The sequence below is a fragment of the Xenopus laevis genome, chromosome 8S (assembly GCF_017654675.1).
Source record: "Xenopus laevis strain J_2021 chromosome 8S, Xenopus_laevis_v10.1, whole genome shotgun sequence".
In the NCBI taxonomy this organism is placed as follows: Eukaryota; Metazoa; Chordata; class Amphibia; order Anura; family Pipidae; genus Xenopus; species Xenopus laevis.
In genome coordinates this window covers 58,788,874-58,803,873 of record NC_054386.1, presented here as the reverse complement: position 1 = coordinate 58,803,873, position 15,000 = coordinate 58,788,874, and the positions used below count along the sequence as shown (strand labels likewise).

The 15,000-nt window shown below is 40.3% G+C and overlaps 1 protein-coding gene across 1 annotated transcript in view; it reads left to right on the top strand.

Moving 5' to 3' along the window:
- dcx.S (doublecortin S homeolog) overlaps window positions 1-15,000 on the top strand; it is a 58,153-nt gene that overhangs the window by 33,686 nt on the left and 9,467 nt on the right. Inside the window, exons 4-5 of the mRNA XM_018232978.2 lie at window positions 4,382-4,484; window positions 10,802-10,921. Of these exons, the coding sequence (XP_018088467.1) occupies window positions 4,382-4,484; window positions 10,802-10,921 (223 nt within the window). The remainder of the gene's footprint in view (window positions 1-4,381; window positions 4,485-10,801; window positions 10,922-15,000) is intronic.

Below are 15,000 nucleotides of genomic sequence, written 5' to 3'. Positions count from 1 at the left end.
ACTTTCATACTTTTATCTACTATCAGTCTGATCTATGTGTGACCTATCAGAATGCCTTGCTCCAACATTTTGTGTCTCCACATAAAAAAGTTAAGAACCATGATGTATTGTGTATTCCATTAAATTTAAATTTGTCATTGTATTTTTTGAACTGAGTGCTACACAACTGGATAAAAAGTAGGGTTATAAGTCATAATACTGCAAAAGTGATAACACCAATAGAATTATTGTTGATATGTCTAAATGAGAAAAGGAAATATGCAGAGATATGTAAATTTATAGAGATGGCTTATATTTTTGGCATATCAGGAGTAGGGATGTAGCGAACTGTTCGCCCGAACTTCGACCGTTCGCGTCCACCGAATGTTTGGGAACGTTTGGGAACGTTCGCATTTTGAGTTCGCGTTCGATCGTTCGACCATTCGAATTCCTTCGACCGCTAAAAATCGAACGATTTCCATTCGTTCGAACGATTGTAAGCATTCGATCGAATGAAAAGCATTCGATCGAATGGCTTCGATCGTTCGATTCGAATGAAAATCCTTCGATCGAACGATTAAAATCCTTCGATCGGTCGAATCGAACGATTTTAGCGGGTGTTCGAAGTTCGCGAACTGTTCGCGAACGTTCGCATTTTTTGCCGGTGTTCGCGAACACCAAATCGGCAGTTCGCTACATCCCTAATCAGGAGCAGATTTTTCTTTGCAAACAGCTACAAGTGCAGAAGGATACAAAGGAAATGTAATATAACTTGATGCCTGGGGAGCCTATTTGTTTATTATTTGACATCCCCAGTTTGTTTAGTTAAACTAGTTCTATTGCAATAAATAAAGCTGGCAAGTAAAGAAGAATTGTATTAACATTTTAGCATGCCAGGCTTCTATGTATATATTTAAGTATCACAATTAAAGATGAAAAATTATTTTTTGTCAAAGTTTTGGTCACTACTTTTCTGAAGACTTAATTTTATTTATATATATATATATATATATATATATATATATATATATATATATATATATATATATATACGCAAAGCTAGAAGAACTCCTCACTTCCCCAATGGGAAAATGGAGAGCCCACATGAAGGCACACAATGAGATGAGAGAGTTAAAGTGCTTTGCCTTGATGCCAAGTATATATCACTCTCCCCAGCTAGTACTCTTGGCAGTGGGTAATTACAGATAGTGAGGGAGGCAACAACAGCGGGTATAATTACAAAGATAAGGATATGACTGTGTGTAATACTTGGACCAGCAGTCTTTTCTTAGGCCCCAGCTTTGGAGAGTGGCACAATTTTTCAGACCCAGGGTCAGGAGCTGTTAATTTAGTCAGTCAGATTAAAGGAGAAGCCTCTGAACATTTAGTCCTGCACTGTTAAAAAAAATAACTGTAGTTAGGGTTGCCACCTAGCTTGTATTTTACTGGCCTAGTTGATAAAAATTACACTTGATGCCAATGTTATTGATAGGGAAGAAAGATAAAAATAGAGGAAAATACCTGCTTAGGTGTTTTCTACTTTGCTCCTCGTACCAAGTTGAGAGCAGTGACACAAACCCTCAATTTTAAGCTGGTATCCTGCCTTAAACAGGTCTTTTATTCTTACTAGGGGAGCATGCTAGCAGTAGCACTAAGTTACTACCCTTCTATGCAGCCAATGGTCTTCCCTGTTCATTGGCTTGGATGATGTGCCTGTCATAGTAACAATATAGTAAGTACAGGAGGCGACAGAAAAGGGGATGTGGCCTCTTTTTCAGGCTTCCCTTCAACAAAGGGAAGATTTACTTTAGTGAACTGACTGCCAAAAGAGAAGAGGGAACAGATAACACTTACAAAGTGACTCAGAAAGCAATGGCAAGTCAGACAGTGAGTAATTACTAGTCTCGCTAGAATGAAGCAGCAAGGGACACAGATGCTTATATAGAACACTTGAAAGCATACAAGGTCAATACACATGAAAGAACTTGGCAAAGCAGTGACTAATCATGGTACCATACCACAGAAACATACAGCAAGTGTGTTACTAGCTAATTACTGTATAGCCAGAAGCATATTGCAGAGTGAGACAATGGTTCAATAATTACAATAACACCAGAACACCCAGCAGGTTGAGCAGTGGTAAGAGAACAGGTGTACTGTATACTACTCCAGAAACACATAGAGATATGTACATCGATGCACTATACATTGTACAAGAATAATAGAAACAACATTTCAGACTGCAAGCTCTTTTGGGCAGGGCCCTCCTCCTCATATTCTCATTACTCTATAGCGGGTAGGCACAAAGTAGCATTTGATAATAGCAGATGCTCAGCTGCAGTGTAATCCAGGGCCAGTGGCAGATTCTATCCAACGTAAGGGAGGGAGGGTGATATGAGTTCAATAGGAAAGGCGTAGTATTGCTCCTCATGATTGCTCTTCCATTGTTTGTGACAGGCCTGCTGTGATGGGAGGTCCCCTATCCAGCCTCTTTGTTTTCCTAACTCTGACAAAATGTGCATTTTCAGATCTCTCTGCCTTCAGGCTGCTGGGGACGTGGCTATAAATACACAGTATAATGAGCTGATGAAATTTGAATCAAATTAGTAGCTTTCTTCCCCAAGCAAATAATATGTTAGTTCCATTTCAAGCACCCTGAGAAATTTCTAGCTGGCATCCTAGGGAGGCATTTCAAATGTTTAACTCCACTGGTGCTAAAACTGATTTCTCTCAGCTGAAACGTTGGAGTTGACTATACCTCAATATTTAAGCTCAGTGGAAACTATTGTGTCTTGGTTAGGCTTGGGAAATTCACCAACCAGCATCTAAACAAAGGCCTTATGCTGTCCACCTTAGGCCTAGGCCATTGCAGAAAGGCTGAAGACTTTACCTTAAAAATAGGAAAAGTTGCCACAAAGACAATGTCTGCCCTTCCCTTTCTGGGGGCCCAAAGCTTTCCTCAATCCAGTCTGATGAGCCAAAAATGTGCAAAGTAAGAACATGAATCATTTAGCAGTACAGAGCCTTGGGTCTGTCTGTGCTTAAGAAAAAACAAAATTAAAAAAACTTATCCCAGATTCAGAAACATGACTGAAAAAAAGTGAAGCACAAGAATGAGACCAGAGTGTTGTCCCACTTTCCCAAATTATGGGTCAACAGGTTGTAACATGTTTATGGGTCATATTATATTGTCTGAAGGAATACTAAAACTTTCCATTTTTACAAATTTCAGTTTTATTTTTATGCAATTTTATTAGTATTGGGTATGTTGCTGATATTAAAAATATCCTGTTTTTGAAAATAAAATTACATGTATTAAAGCTACAATGTTATTGTTTTCATTGGCTTTATCTCAGTTTCTCCAGCTGTAAATCCTGTATTGATTTAAGCAGTTGTTTTCCAATTTTTAAAGTTCAACAATAAAGCATTATAGAACTGTAGCATTGTAAGAAAAAGAAAGCTCTCCTTTTATATATTATTATTATTAACATGTATTTATATAGCGCCAACATATTGCGTAGCACTGTAAAGTAAATGTGATCATATAACTACATCACATGAATTACATACATAGAATATACAGTATGGAGTAACAAACATCACAATCAATACAGGTACAGAAAGGTGAGGAAGGCCCTATGCATAGGCATACAGTCTAAAGGGAAGGGAGTAATACACAAAGTGTGGGAGTGGGCAAGATCGAATTAAGTGGGTGAGAAATGTGGTATTGTATGTGGTGTTGCGTTTGGTAGTTAAGCAGAGTGAGGGTAGGCTTCTCGAAAGAAGTGCGTTTTCAGAGATTTCTTGAAAGCAGAAAGGTTGGGAGAAAGTCGGACAGACCGTGGGAGAGCGTTCCAGAGGAGGGGTGCAGCCCTTGCAAAGTCTTGAATGCGAGCATGTGAGGAGGTAATGAGAGAAGAGTTGAGTAGTAGGTCAGTAGAGGAGCGTAGTAGGCGAGTGGGTGAGTATATAGAGATGAGTTCAGAGATGTAGGGTGGGGCAGAGTTATGAAGTGCTTTGAAAGTCAGTGTCATTAATTTGAATTTGATTCTGAAAGGTAATGGAAGCCAGTGCAGGGATTGACATTTACTGTACATCCCCATATTAAAGCACAAAAGCAGCATGTGACGTAACAGGCAAACTAATTTTCCTACAACTCAGCCAATAGTGCAAATATGTATTATATATCTATAACAGCACTAGGCTCACAGTGAGACAAGATTCATTAGTGAAGTAGGTATTCTTTTCTGCCCTGAGAAATCCATTACCCAACACTGGTCTGGAGAAGTGAAGCTGGGGAATGTTCCACCAAGATACGTACTAGGTCACCGGGATGTTGTTGCACTGACCCCTGTCATAATCACTAAACTTAAAGCTAACATTGCCTTTACTTATGTTTCAGGTAGCCTGTCTGCATGATTTCTTTGGGGAGGATGATGTGTTCATCGCCTGTGGCCCTGAGAAATTCAGATATGCACAAGATGACTTCTCCCTGGATGAAAATGGTAATGTCAAAGACTGTGGCAAATCCATGTAGAGTCTATGTAGGATAAAAAGCTAAAGATACGTATACTAGCCTATGCTATACAAGCATTGTGCAAATAGATCATGTAACTAAAACAGAGACAGCAGGGATAATAAAGTATATTGTAAGCTTTTTCCATTGTTTGTAATTGACCTGTTTCTATTCCATCACACTGTTCTTCCCCAGTGCAGCTCTGCAGAATATGTTAGTGCTTTATAAATAAACTATAATAATAACTACACTGATGTTCAAATCAAAGGAAAACTATTTAGTTACATTTGGTGTGAGTGACAAAGGTATTGCTATAATTATCATTATACTTCATAAACATAAGCATTACTGACAGCCTCCTGGAGAGTAGCCTTAGGTAATATGATTGAGGGGGAGTAGCAGAGTGATGATGAGGTGAACTGTAAAATCAAGTTTTAATAACAAATAGGGATGGAAGGAGGTTATTTGTGCCCTTAAATCAATACCAAAAGAATTAACCCATTGGTTCTTTTGATTCTATAATAAACAACAAACTATACTATAGTATGGAGTCTTGGTAGGTGATGAAGCATCTGGCAGAACATGGCACATTAGGGAAACATTAACTTAATTAAAGTGTACTCTGTATTTGACTCAAGATATCTTTCATTATCTCCAATTGTATTTGATCCTGGGTTGGAATTTAAGTTAACTATTTGCAGTCTTTCTGGTAGCAGGTCTGGGTAGGGATAAATATTAGGTGGTGGGTGCAGGTCATGTTGTGGGTCAGCCGGTCTGAGTTGGACACAGGTCTGCCCGATCAGACCTGTGCAAGGCTATATGACAGGGGATGAAAGCATGGTGTGCCATGTGCAATGCAGTTCTTTGTCTCTGTTGCTAGTACTGTATGACCAATACCTCCTCTGTAGCTTATTCCTGTAATTGATCAATAAGACAGGAGGTTTTCAGCCTCAAACCAAATCAAATGTCTATTCGGAGTAGGAAAAAAAACTGCCTGAACTATTGGCAACAGGTGGCTTCCATTTTAGTGAATGACAGGAGCCTTAATGTGTGTCAGATTATCACTGTGGACAGTGATTCTTTCTCAGTGTTTCTTATTTCAGCTCTCTATAAATATTTAGCTGCAGATCTGCTTAGTCAGAAAGAGTTGTTATATTCCATTTGCAAAACAGTCATTTGCTTGGCAACCAATTCATTTGATACAAACTCAATTGGACTATTTTTCCACATCCGCCCCTGCAGTCGTGCGGCTAAAAATACACCGATAGTGCTCATAGACATGGGCGTCCACATATAGTGGCAAGGGGGGGCACTGGACTTGTACTTCATGCCTATCTTGTCCATGTGCATCTGTAATGGCACAGCCCGGGACCCTGACGGAGAAGGCACTTACCCCGCCACACGATCATCAGTGTCAGACTGGGACACCAGGGGCCCACCCAAAAACCTTAGACCAGGGGCCCACTCTCAGTACTATTATTCTTCCTCTCTTTGCTCAACTGCTTTTCTCCTAGTCTCTTTTCTTTACATAATATAATACTATCATCTATTATTCCATCTATTTAGACTTTTTGTTCTCATAGAAATAAAGAATGACCATGAAATATGCCAAATGTTTAGCAGCATGAGGGCCCACTGACACCTGGGCCCATAGGGAGTTCTCCTGGTATCCCGGTGGGCCAGTCGACACTGACTCTAGGTAATTACACCTGGTGAAAACATTTTTTTTTTTTTTTTTTAACAATACGTGTTTATTCAGATTCAAATGTACACACTTTAACAGCATATCACTGATCAGTATACGTTGTACAATGAACAATGTAATATGAAATGCCAGCAATAAACAGGTGAAAACATTTTTATTATCATACCTCCTTTGTCTTTGTGTTGTCTGTGAAAATGTTATGTGCTGCTCAGACACCATATGACTTCAAGTATTTATATAACGTAAATGATACACTTTGTCCCAACTCACTGCAATGTTGCTTCATTCAGTAACTGCTTAGACATCCCACTATGCTAAAAGGTATTGTGTTGAGTTACAAACATGAAGTATAATGTGCAGCACTTTTGAGTAGTTAGGGGCCCCTGAAATGGTGCATTTTGGTGAAGAGAAATACCATAAACTGTCATCTTGGGCATTCCTCTAGGCTTACCAGAACTCTGTTGTAATATGTAAGTGTATAGAATCCCTTTTGGTGTACTTATCTAGATGTGCTAGAAAGAATCCAAGTACAGGTATCTCATTCCAGTGCTCTGACATACACACAATAGGCTTAACTTGTTTGAAAGTGTAGCCACATTAACAATAGATATCACTTGCAAACAGAGATCAGAGCTAATGTACTATTCCATATTCTGAAATAAATACCACAAGCAGTGCTGTTGGGTCCCTTTACTACTCGTAAAGATTTCATGATATTGAATATTTTAAGGTACTAACATTTAATTTCAGATAATTTGTTTCTCACCTAGGGCTGTATTTAAGTCCGATGCCACCCTAGGCACCTGACCTAAACACGCCCCCTACACTGTGCACATTACATCACTTCTGCCAACCAATTGCCTGCATGATCACTTTATCTATAATACTCTCATTCATACTGTATGTCTAAACTGCTGGTCTTGCTGTCATTTAAGGGAAGAGTTGTCCAAAGGCCAGTTAGGGTGAGATTTGGGAAGCATGTTTATTGGCTCTCAGTATTACATATGTTCCTATAGGTCCTATGGAGGATAGTAGGACTTACACAGCAGTTATATGTTGTTTCAGTGTCATTATTAGGAACCAAGGAGAAACATAACCAATGCAATCATTTCCTGCTCTATAAGAGCCTTATTCTAACTTCTCTCCCTCCCCCACTATATGTTATCCCTGCCAAATCCCTAGCCCAATACCCACAATAAAGATACACACAATGACTTTGTGGTTTATCTGTGTAATCCACAGATTTATTAATAATTATATAAACTTTTTGATCGCAAGGAAGGCAAAAAACCTCTGAAAAGCGAATTTCCTTCTCTAGAGGGAAAAATTCCTTCCTGACCCCTTAAAGGTGATCGGATTTGCTCCCACGATCAATGTGCCACATTGAATCAAGGGAGGGGGGGAATATGGTAAGGTAAGGAACTGCGGTGAAAGGATGAGAAAGAGAAGGTAATATGGCAGCATAAACATGGGCACATTTAAGCCGCCCGATGAATGCTCCATTCCATTGGACCCCGGGCAGCCTGCAAACCCCAGCATTTGCAGTCTGCGGGATGAAATGAAAAGGAATGCAGGGTCAACCAAGTGGCTTCAATGAGTTCCTGTGTATAACACCATATTTTGCATAAAGGGTAGGAACCACTGGTGGAACGACGGTGGCTGAAAGCACCGCTGGTGAAAGTGCAGTGGATGAAAGGTGGCATCACTGGTGGAATTGAGATGCCCCATACTTACTGCTGTTTCCTGAGGACGTTGTGCCTAGACTGAGGTGCATCGGTATTTGGTACCGAGGAAACTGCTGGTGGTGCTGGTATCATGTGCCGTTTGTGAGTTATTCCGAGGACCATCTGTAAAACCAAACAAGATAACTCAGCAAGTGATATCCCTGTAAAATCCTTATACGGGTATGGGACCTGTTATCCAGAATGCTTGGGACCTGGGGTTTTCTGGATAACAGATCTTTCTATAATTTGGATCTTCATAACTCAAGTCTACTAGAAAATTAAGTAAACATTAAATAAACCCAATAGGATGGTTTTGCTTCCAATAACTATATCTTAGTTTGAATCAAGTACATGAAACTGTTTTATTATTACAGAGCAAAAGGAAATCATTTTTAAAATTGGATTAGTTGAATAAAATTAAGTCTATGGGAGATGGACTTTCCGTAATTCAGAGCTGTTTGGATAATGGGTTTCCGAATAATGGATCCCACACCTGTAATATTTAGGAGCACATTAAGCACAAATCAGGTGATTAAGCAAAATGAAATGATTGACCAAGTGTGGGAAAGAAAAGGATGGATTATATACTGCACCTGAATATCTCTCATTGTTCTTAATCAATATGGCCTTGTTGATCTTCTCTAGGTCTTTGTAGAGGTGTTTCAGATGGGCCTTGATGTATCTGTAGTCCTGCCAGAACTCGTTCTTAAAGTGTAATTTCCACCATTTTGTAATCTTCACACAGTCCTTGGCCATCTGTCATAGGTGATCTAGTCCCTGATGCACTCGAGATAAGGGCCCGGGAGTGGATACTCAAAATCCCTGATCTCAAAGATGTCCAGATCAGGTGAGATCCACCGTGAGTGCTGGAAAAATGTAATGTAAGAAAACATTGAGGTCAGGGCACACACTATGCTAAACCCTGTCAAATTTCGGTTTCATTGTATTTACACAGAAGATATGACATGCTTAGCATTGGGTTAGCCCCTCCTTTAACCCCTTGGATACCTTTCTCAGCAGTCAGAAAATAAAATGAGGAAATTAGCTGTGAGCACCTTTAACTTTTCATAGCGCCACTGGTAGTAAAGCCTGCTACTTGCACTCATGCCCATCTTTGATGTTCCTGTAATATAAAATAGAGATTTGGGAAGGTTAGAGTTAACTTGAAGATGTAAGACCCCCAAATAAACACAATAAACAGCAGTTACACAAAAAGGTAGACCTTGATGGACATGTCTTTTTTCAGCATCATCTACTGTGTAATACATATTACAGATGAAAACAGGGCAGCCATTAGAAATCAACAACATTTTCGGGGCCCCCCGGGCACCGCCCACACTTGCGCCCGAGCCCCACCCCAGATCCCACCCAATCCACATCACAGTTAAATTTTCACTTGTCTATAGAGACTGAGACTAGAGCTGCATCCAACAAATATGCTTTAGTAGGGTGCAGCAGACCCAGCAAGGGCCTAAATATTACCCCTATCCCATGCACCCTAACACCTCACCCCCCCAGCTCCGTCACCAGATTTCCAATGGAGGCTGGGGAATCTTTTTTTTTTATTTAAAAAATAAATTTACAGCTCTGAGCTCAGATTACAGCAGGGATGGGAGGAGGGAGGGGGAGAGGAACAAACTGAGCATGCTCAAGCCCTGCCCTGCAGGTTTATGCTGAAAACAGGAAGTCTGATACAGAAGCCCATGTGTACACAATAAAAGGAAAGAAATGCTGTGTTTCTTTTGACAGAGGACTCAGAGCAGCATTACTTTTGGTGTATTTATATAAATATTGGTGGGACCACAAAAAGTTGTATAACATATGGAAATACTTAAAATGAGGGTATGTAAAATGGAGGCTTCACTGTAGGTATCTAGTTGTAACTAGAACTCTAGAGGGAATAACATTCTACAAACCTCTGGCTAGTAATTTTGTTAAGAAAGTAGAAAAGGCCAAGTGTCGTCCTGGCAAACAAGGAGTTTGTGTCACTAATAGAATGGCAATGCTGTACATGTGCAACAGTTACTCCTCTATATATTTATAGAAAAGCTGTTAGGTTTGTGTGGAAACCAAAAATGTGGGTACAAGTAATTTGTGTAATATGTTTTCTTCCTTGCCCCCCCCCCCCTGGAAAATGTTCTGTGGACACCCATGCTCACAGACATAAGACATAAGGGTGCTGATCCGATCGTGGGCCCTAGGGCCCAACCATCGGATTACAATGCAGCAGATACGGGCGGTCAGATCGCGGGACCTCATCAACGAACAGATGCGGTCCTGCCCGACTGATATCTGCCCGTCTTTTGGCCAGATATCGATAAGGGAAGCCCGTCAGAAGGCCCCACAAACGGACTAATAGGCTGCCGGTCTGTCGGCAGCTTTTATCGGTATGTGTATGGGGGCCTTAACAAACAAGCCATACATGTAATGTCACATGAGCCAATTAGCAGACAGAGTTCTGTCTTTTGCTTCCTCACTTCTTCCTGTTACAGTTAGAGTTGTAGTATTTCTGGTCAGGTGATCTCTGAGGCAGCACAGAGACCATCACGAAATGGTGGTTCACGGCAAGAAATGTAAAAGGGCAATATTTACTTAAATATATATATATATATATACCAGTTTGGTAAGATTTTTTAATATGCCACTTAATATTATATAAATCTGTTGCTTAAGTATTTTGGGGGCAAAGTTTTCCTTTAAATAGGTATCTCATTTTAAAAATGAACTTCAGCTTGCAATTGATCTGCTTTTGTCTTTTCTTTGAATTTTTTAACTGTTCAGTATCTTGCAGTCTGGCACCGGTTTTATGTTGAAAATATATTGAATAATAAGCTGTGTTGCCTCATGTTTGTATCCATGTTTTTGACACTTTCACAGAGTGTCGTGTAATGAAGGGAACTCCAGCTCAAACTCCCAAGTCATCTTCTTCTGCCAATCTGAAAAGTACAGCGAAGAGCCCAGCCCCATCCCGTCGGAGCAAGTCCCCTGCCGATTCAGGTATATAACCATGAAAGTTGAATGAAAATGTAGCCAGAATATAGATGGGTGAACTGTTTGATGTCAGGGAGAATAATATACATCAGTCCCATGATTAGAAGCATTTGTAAAGCAATTTTGGGCTATATTAGACCAATAATGGTTAATGTCCAGCTATACAGTAAAACAAGGTTGGGCCTTTGCTATGTGGAAAGTATGAAGGAAAGGTGTTGTTGGAATACAACTCACATATGCTACTGTGCACAAAAATAAAATAAAGGATGCCAGGAGCTTCTTGCAGCAACAAAACTGAACAAAGTTTATTTGTCCAAGACAAACGATCCACAGGGTTATACTTACAAATCCACAGTTGTAAGTCAATGCAGATGGTTAATATGGGCTGTACACTGTGACACCATGTGGCAGCAACTAGGGAAGTTTAAAGAGCCCTGTCATGGTTCAGATCCCATACTGTGGGATGATCAGAGAGAATGAATATAAGCCTGATTCCCTATCCAACTGCGGTCCCTTCACTAAATGCAGACTCAGAGCCTAGGAGAGAGCTACTTCCTTACTACAATCATTGTAGGAGCACCAGCTGCTTGTGGTATTTAGCCTCTTTATCTTACTCTCCTAGAGAGTGCTATAAAATGATTTAACCTCTCACTAGCTGGCCTCGTTCACAGGGTCCCTGCTCCCTGACTTACCACTAGAGGTACTGGTCCTTCTAGGGCAGAACAGGCTCAATGGAATAGATGCAGCTGGATCAGCAACCAGAAGCCAAAGAGAAAGATCGACTTCTAACCAGACACTATGTTAAAGTGTGGCAGGAAGTGGGCACAGGCCAATAGCAGAAATATGTAAATTAAGTAAATAGATACATGTCAATTAGGAATATGAGGAAGTGTAGAGATTTAAATTCATAATGACTTAATAAAGCTATGGGTCCCTACACACACACACGGGGGAAAAGAGCTTTTCATCCCGACAGTGGTGCAAAAAAACAAATACACATTATCAACACAATATCAAAATACTATATGAAATACAGTAGATACAGTTGATAGAAGTAGAAGATTTGTGGTGGGGGCTTAGCAGTCTTTTTAGATTCAACTATATACAGAGTTGACTCCTAAGCCAACGTTTTCAGGGGTTTAGGTTCCCAAAGAAAATCCTCTGGTGGGACATACGGAGGCAGAGAGGCTTTAGCAGGGGAAATGTCCGTTTATCAGCAGGCTCTCTGGGGAGGACTCATCCCATCCAGTTTCCAGTTCAGCAAAGGGCTGGTCACTTTCCCATTCACGATGCAGGTACAGAAGCGGGTTCTTGCTTTAATAGGCCGCGGCCTATTCCCCGAAGCCGGGACCTCCGAATCCGGCCAGCCATCTCACCCAGGATCCACCATTTTGGTTGGATGTTGCACATGGCCAGTCTTAAGATGCAAAAAGCTGTGGTGGTGATATAGTTGTCCCAGTGGGCCCTAAGAACAGGAAAATCACTTTTTTTACTTATTCAGACTACATAACACCTTTGTAATTTAGTACAGTAATTACTACAATGAACTTTAGTGAGTGTGGGTCCTTATAATCAGTTTTGCTGGTGAGCACTTGGGTGTCCAGTTTCACACTGTCACTGTGTGACCAGAAGAAACAATAAACATGATTATTTAGCTATATATCAGATCACTCTAAGTATTAAAGGGAGAATGTAATATATTTGGTTTGCAATGTATGCAAAGAAATGGTTTTGTGAAAATGCACAGTGTATGTAATTCAATTTTGCAATCACAAAGCATTTTTTGTGACAAAATATTAAACAAAATTCCATTGCAGGTGTTAGCAATAACCTTTGCTTACCTATAATTAGTGATGTAATATTTGCCAGTGAATGATTTTGACATTGTGACCAGCACTAAACATTTGCAAAAACTCAATTTTAAATAACCCTTGCGATTTTCAATTACATCTCCCCTATATATTTTTGTATCACTAGTATGGCATTGGGGGTGACTCTACAAAGTTTTTTATTTTATTATGTTAGAAGAAGGAGAATATGGCATGGAGGTTTACTGACTACATCTAGGCTGTAACAATGGATCTCAAACTGTACAGTATGTGTCAAATTTAGCATCAGCTCTTTGTGATCCTATATAATACCAGAATCTGTTTCTTCTGGTTCCCTAACATATTGCTGGATTATACAACAGAGGGAACAGACCCTACTGCTGTGAGGGACAGCAACATAGTTACATAATTGCATAGTTAGACCAGGTTAAAAAAAAGAGCAAAGTCCATCAAGTTCAACCTCTCCAAATGAAACCCACCATCCATACATACACACTCACACTGAACCCTCCATACACTCAGATAAACTATATATACACATACAGCCTACAACACTGACAGTCTACCCTCATAATTTAAGTCTTCCATCCCTCTAACTAGTTTATGTTGCACGTCTCTCCAAAACTGCACTGCATACTCCAGATGAGTTCTTACCAGGGACCTATAAAGAGCCATAATTATGTTTCCATCCCTTGAGTTTATGCCCTTTTTTATGCAAGACAGAACTTTATTTGCTTTAGTGGCCACAGAATGACACTGCCCAGAATTAGACAACTTGTTATCCACAAAAAAACCCTAGATCCTTCTTTAAGGGAACTCCCAACGCTGCCATTTAGTGTATAACTTGCATTTATATTATTTTTGCCAAAGTGCATAACCTTGCATTTATCAACAATGAACCTCGTTTTCCAGTTTGCTGCCCAGTTTTCCAATTTAGGCAAATCACTCTGCCTTCTGCTCATCACTTGGTAATTATAAAACGAAAGACACTGGCTGCTGAATAAAGCCAGCCATGCACAGACAGATTTATGCTACCAATTCAACCCCTTCAGACCGAGTCAGCAATTTCTCTGCCAGTGTATGGTCCCCAGCCCCCGCCAACTGCCTTCTTGACAGGTATCTAGTGATGGGCGAATTTATTCGCCAGGCGCGAATTCGCCGCCAGCGAATAAATTCGCGAAACTCCCGCGAAAATTCGCGGAAAAAAACGGTTGCCGGCGTCAAAAACGAGACGCCGGCGCCGTTTCGCGAATTTTTCGCCGTTTCGCGAAATTCGCACATTTTTCGGCGAAGCGAAACGGCGCAAATTCGCCCATCACTACAGGTATCTGAATAATGGGCAGATTTGAACATTTCATCAGGCTAGGAGTGCAATAGTGCTTGCATAGACACCGGGTATGATCTCATAATCGGGGCCAAACAATTGTAGGTGGCCAAATCAGGCAAAGATATGGTGACCTCATCCAATGAACAGTCTACTGACCTGTGTATGGGCTTCTAAAATGTATCCTTTACAACAGGGGTGTTCAATCTTTTGGCTTCCCTGGGCCACATTGGAAAAAGAAAAATTGTCCGGGGGCCACGCATGAAATACACAAACACTTTTGATTTGTAAAAGTAAAGAAAATACACAGAAAAGAACTGCAATACCAGTTGGATAACAAGATGGAGCTATACACTGGAATAATGGGCATCTGGATATTAAATAAACTTATCATTGTATTATTATTATGACATTTTTTCGGGAACTGAGACTTTCATGCTGGGCCGCATTCATATCCTTCCTGGGCCGCATGTGGCCCTCGGGCCGCAGTTTGGACACCCCTGCTTTACAATCACTATCTGGTCATAATTTGTTGGGATATGAATGGGCTATTGTAGAAGTTCTTAAATTTATGAATAGAATCCGGCTGAATTGTAACTACCAATACCTTAGAAATAAAGGCAAATACTTGCGACCAGTAATTTGACAACCTAGGACACATCCATACAATATGAAACCACGAGCCTGGGGACCCGCACCCACATGAACAACAAGAGTCCCTTGCTGGGTTCATCCAATGGAGACTTTCCAGGGTCCAAAAGGATCTATGAATAAATTTAATTTGTATCAATTTATCTCTGGATGATATAGTGGATGTCAACAAATGCCTCAGTATCTCACCCCACTTGTCATGGTCTAGATCCCCAATATCCTGGGCCCATTTATAATAACAAGTAAGTTCTTTCTTTTCCTCTGTAAACAGAAGCATTTGA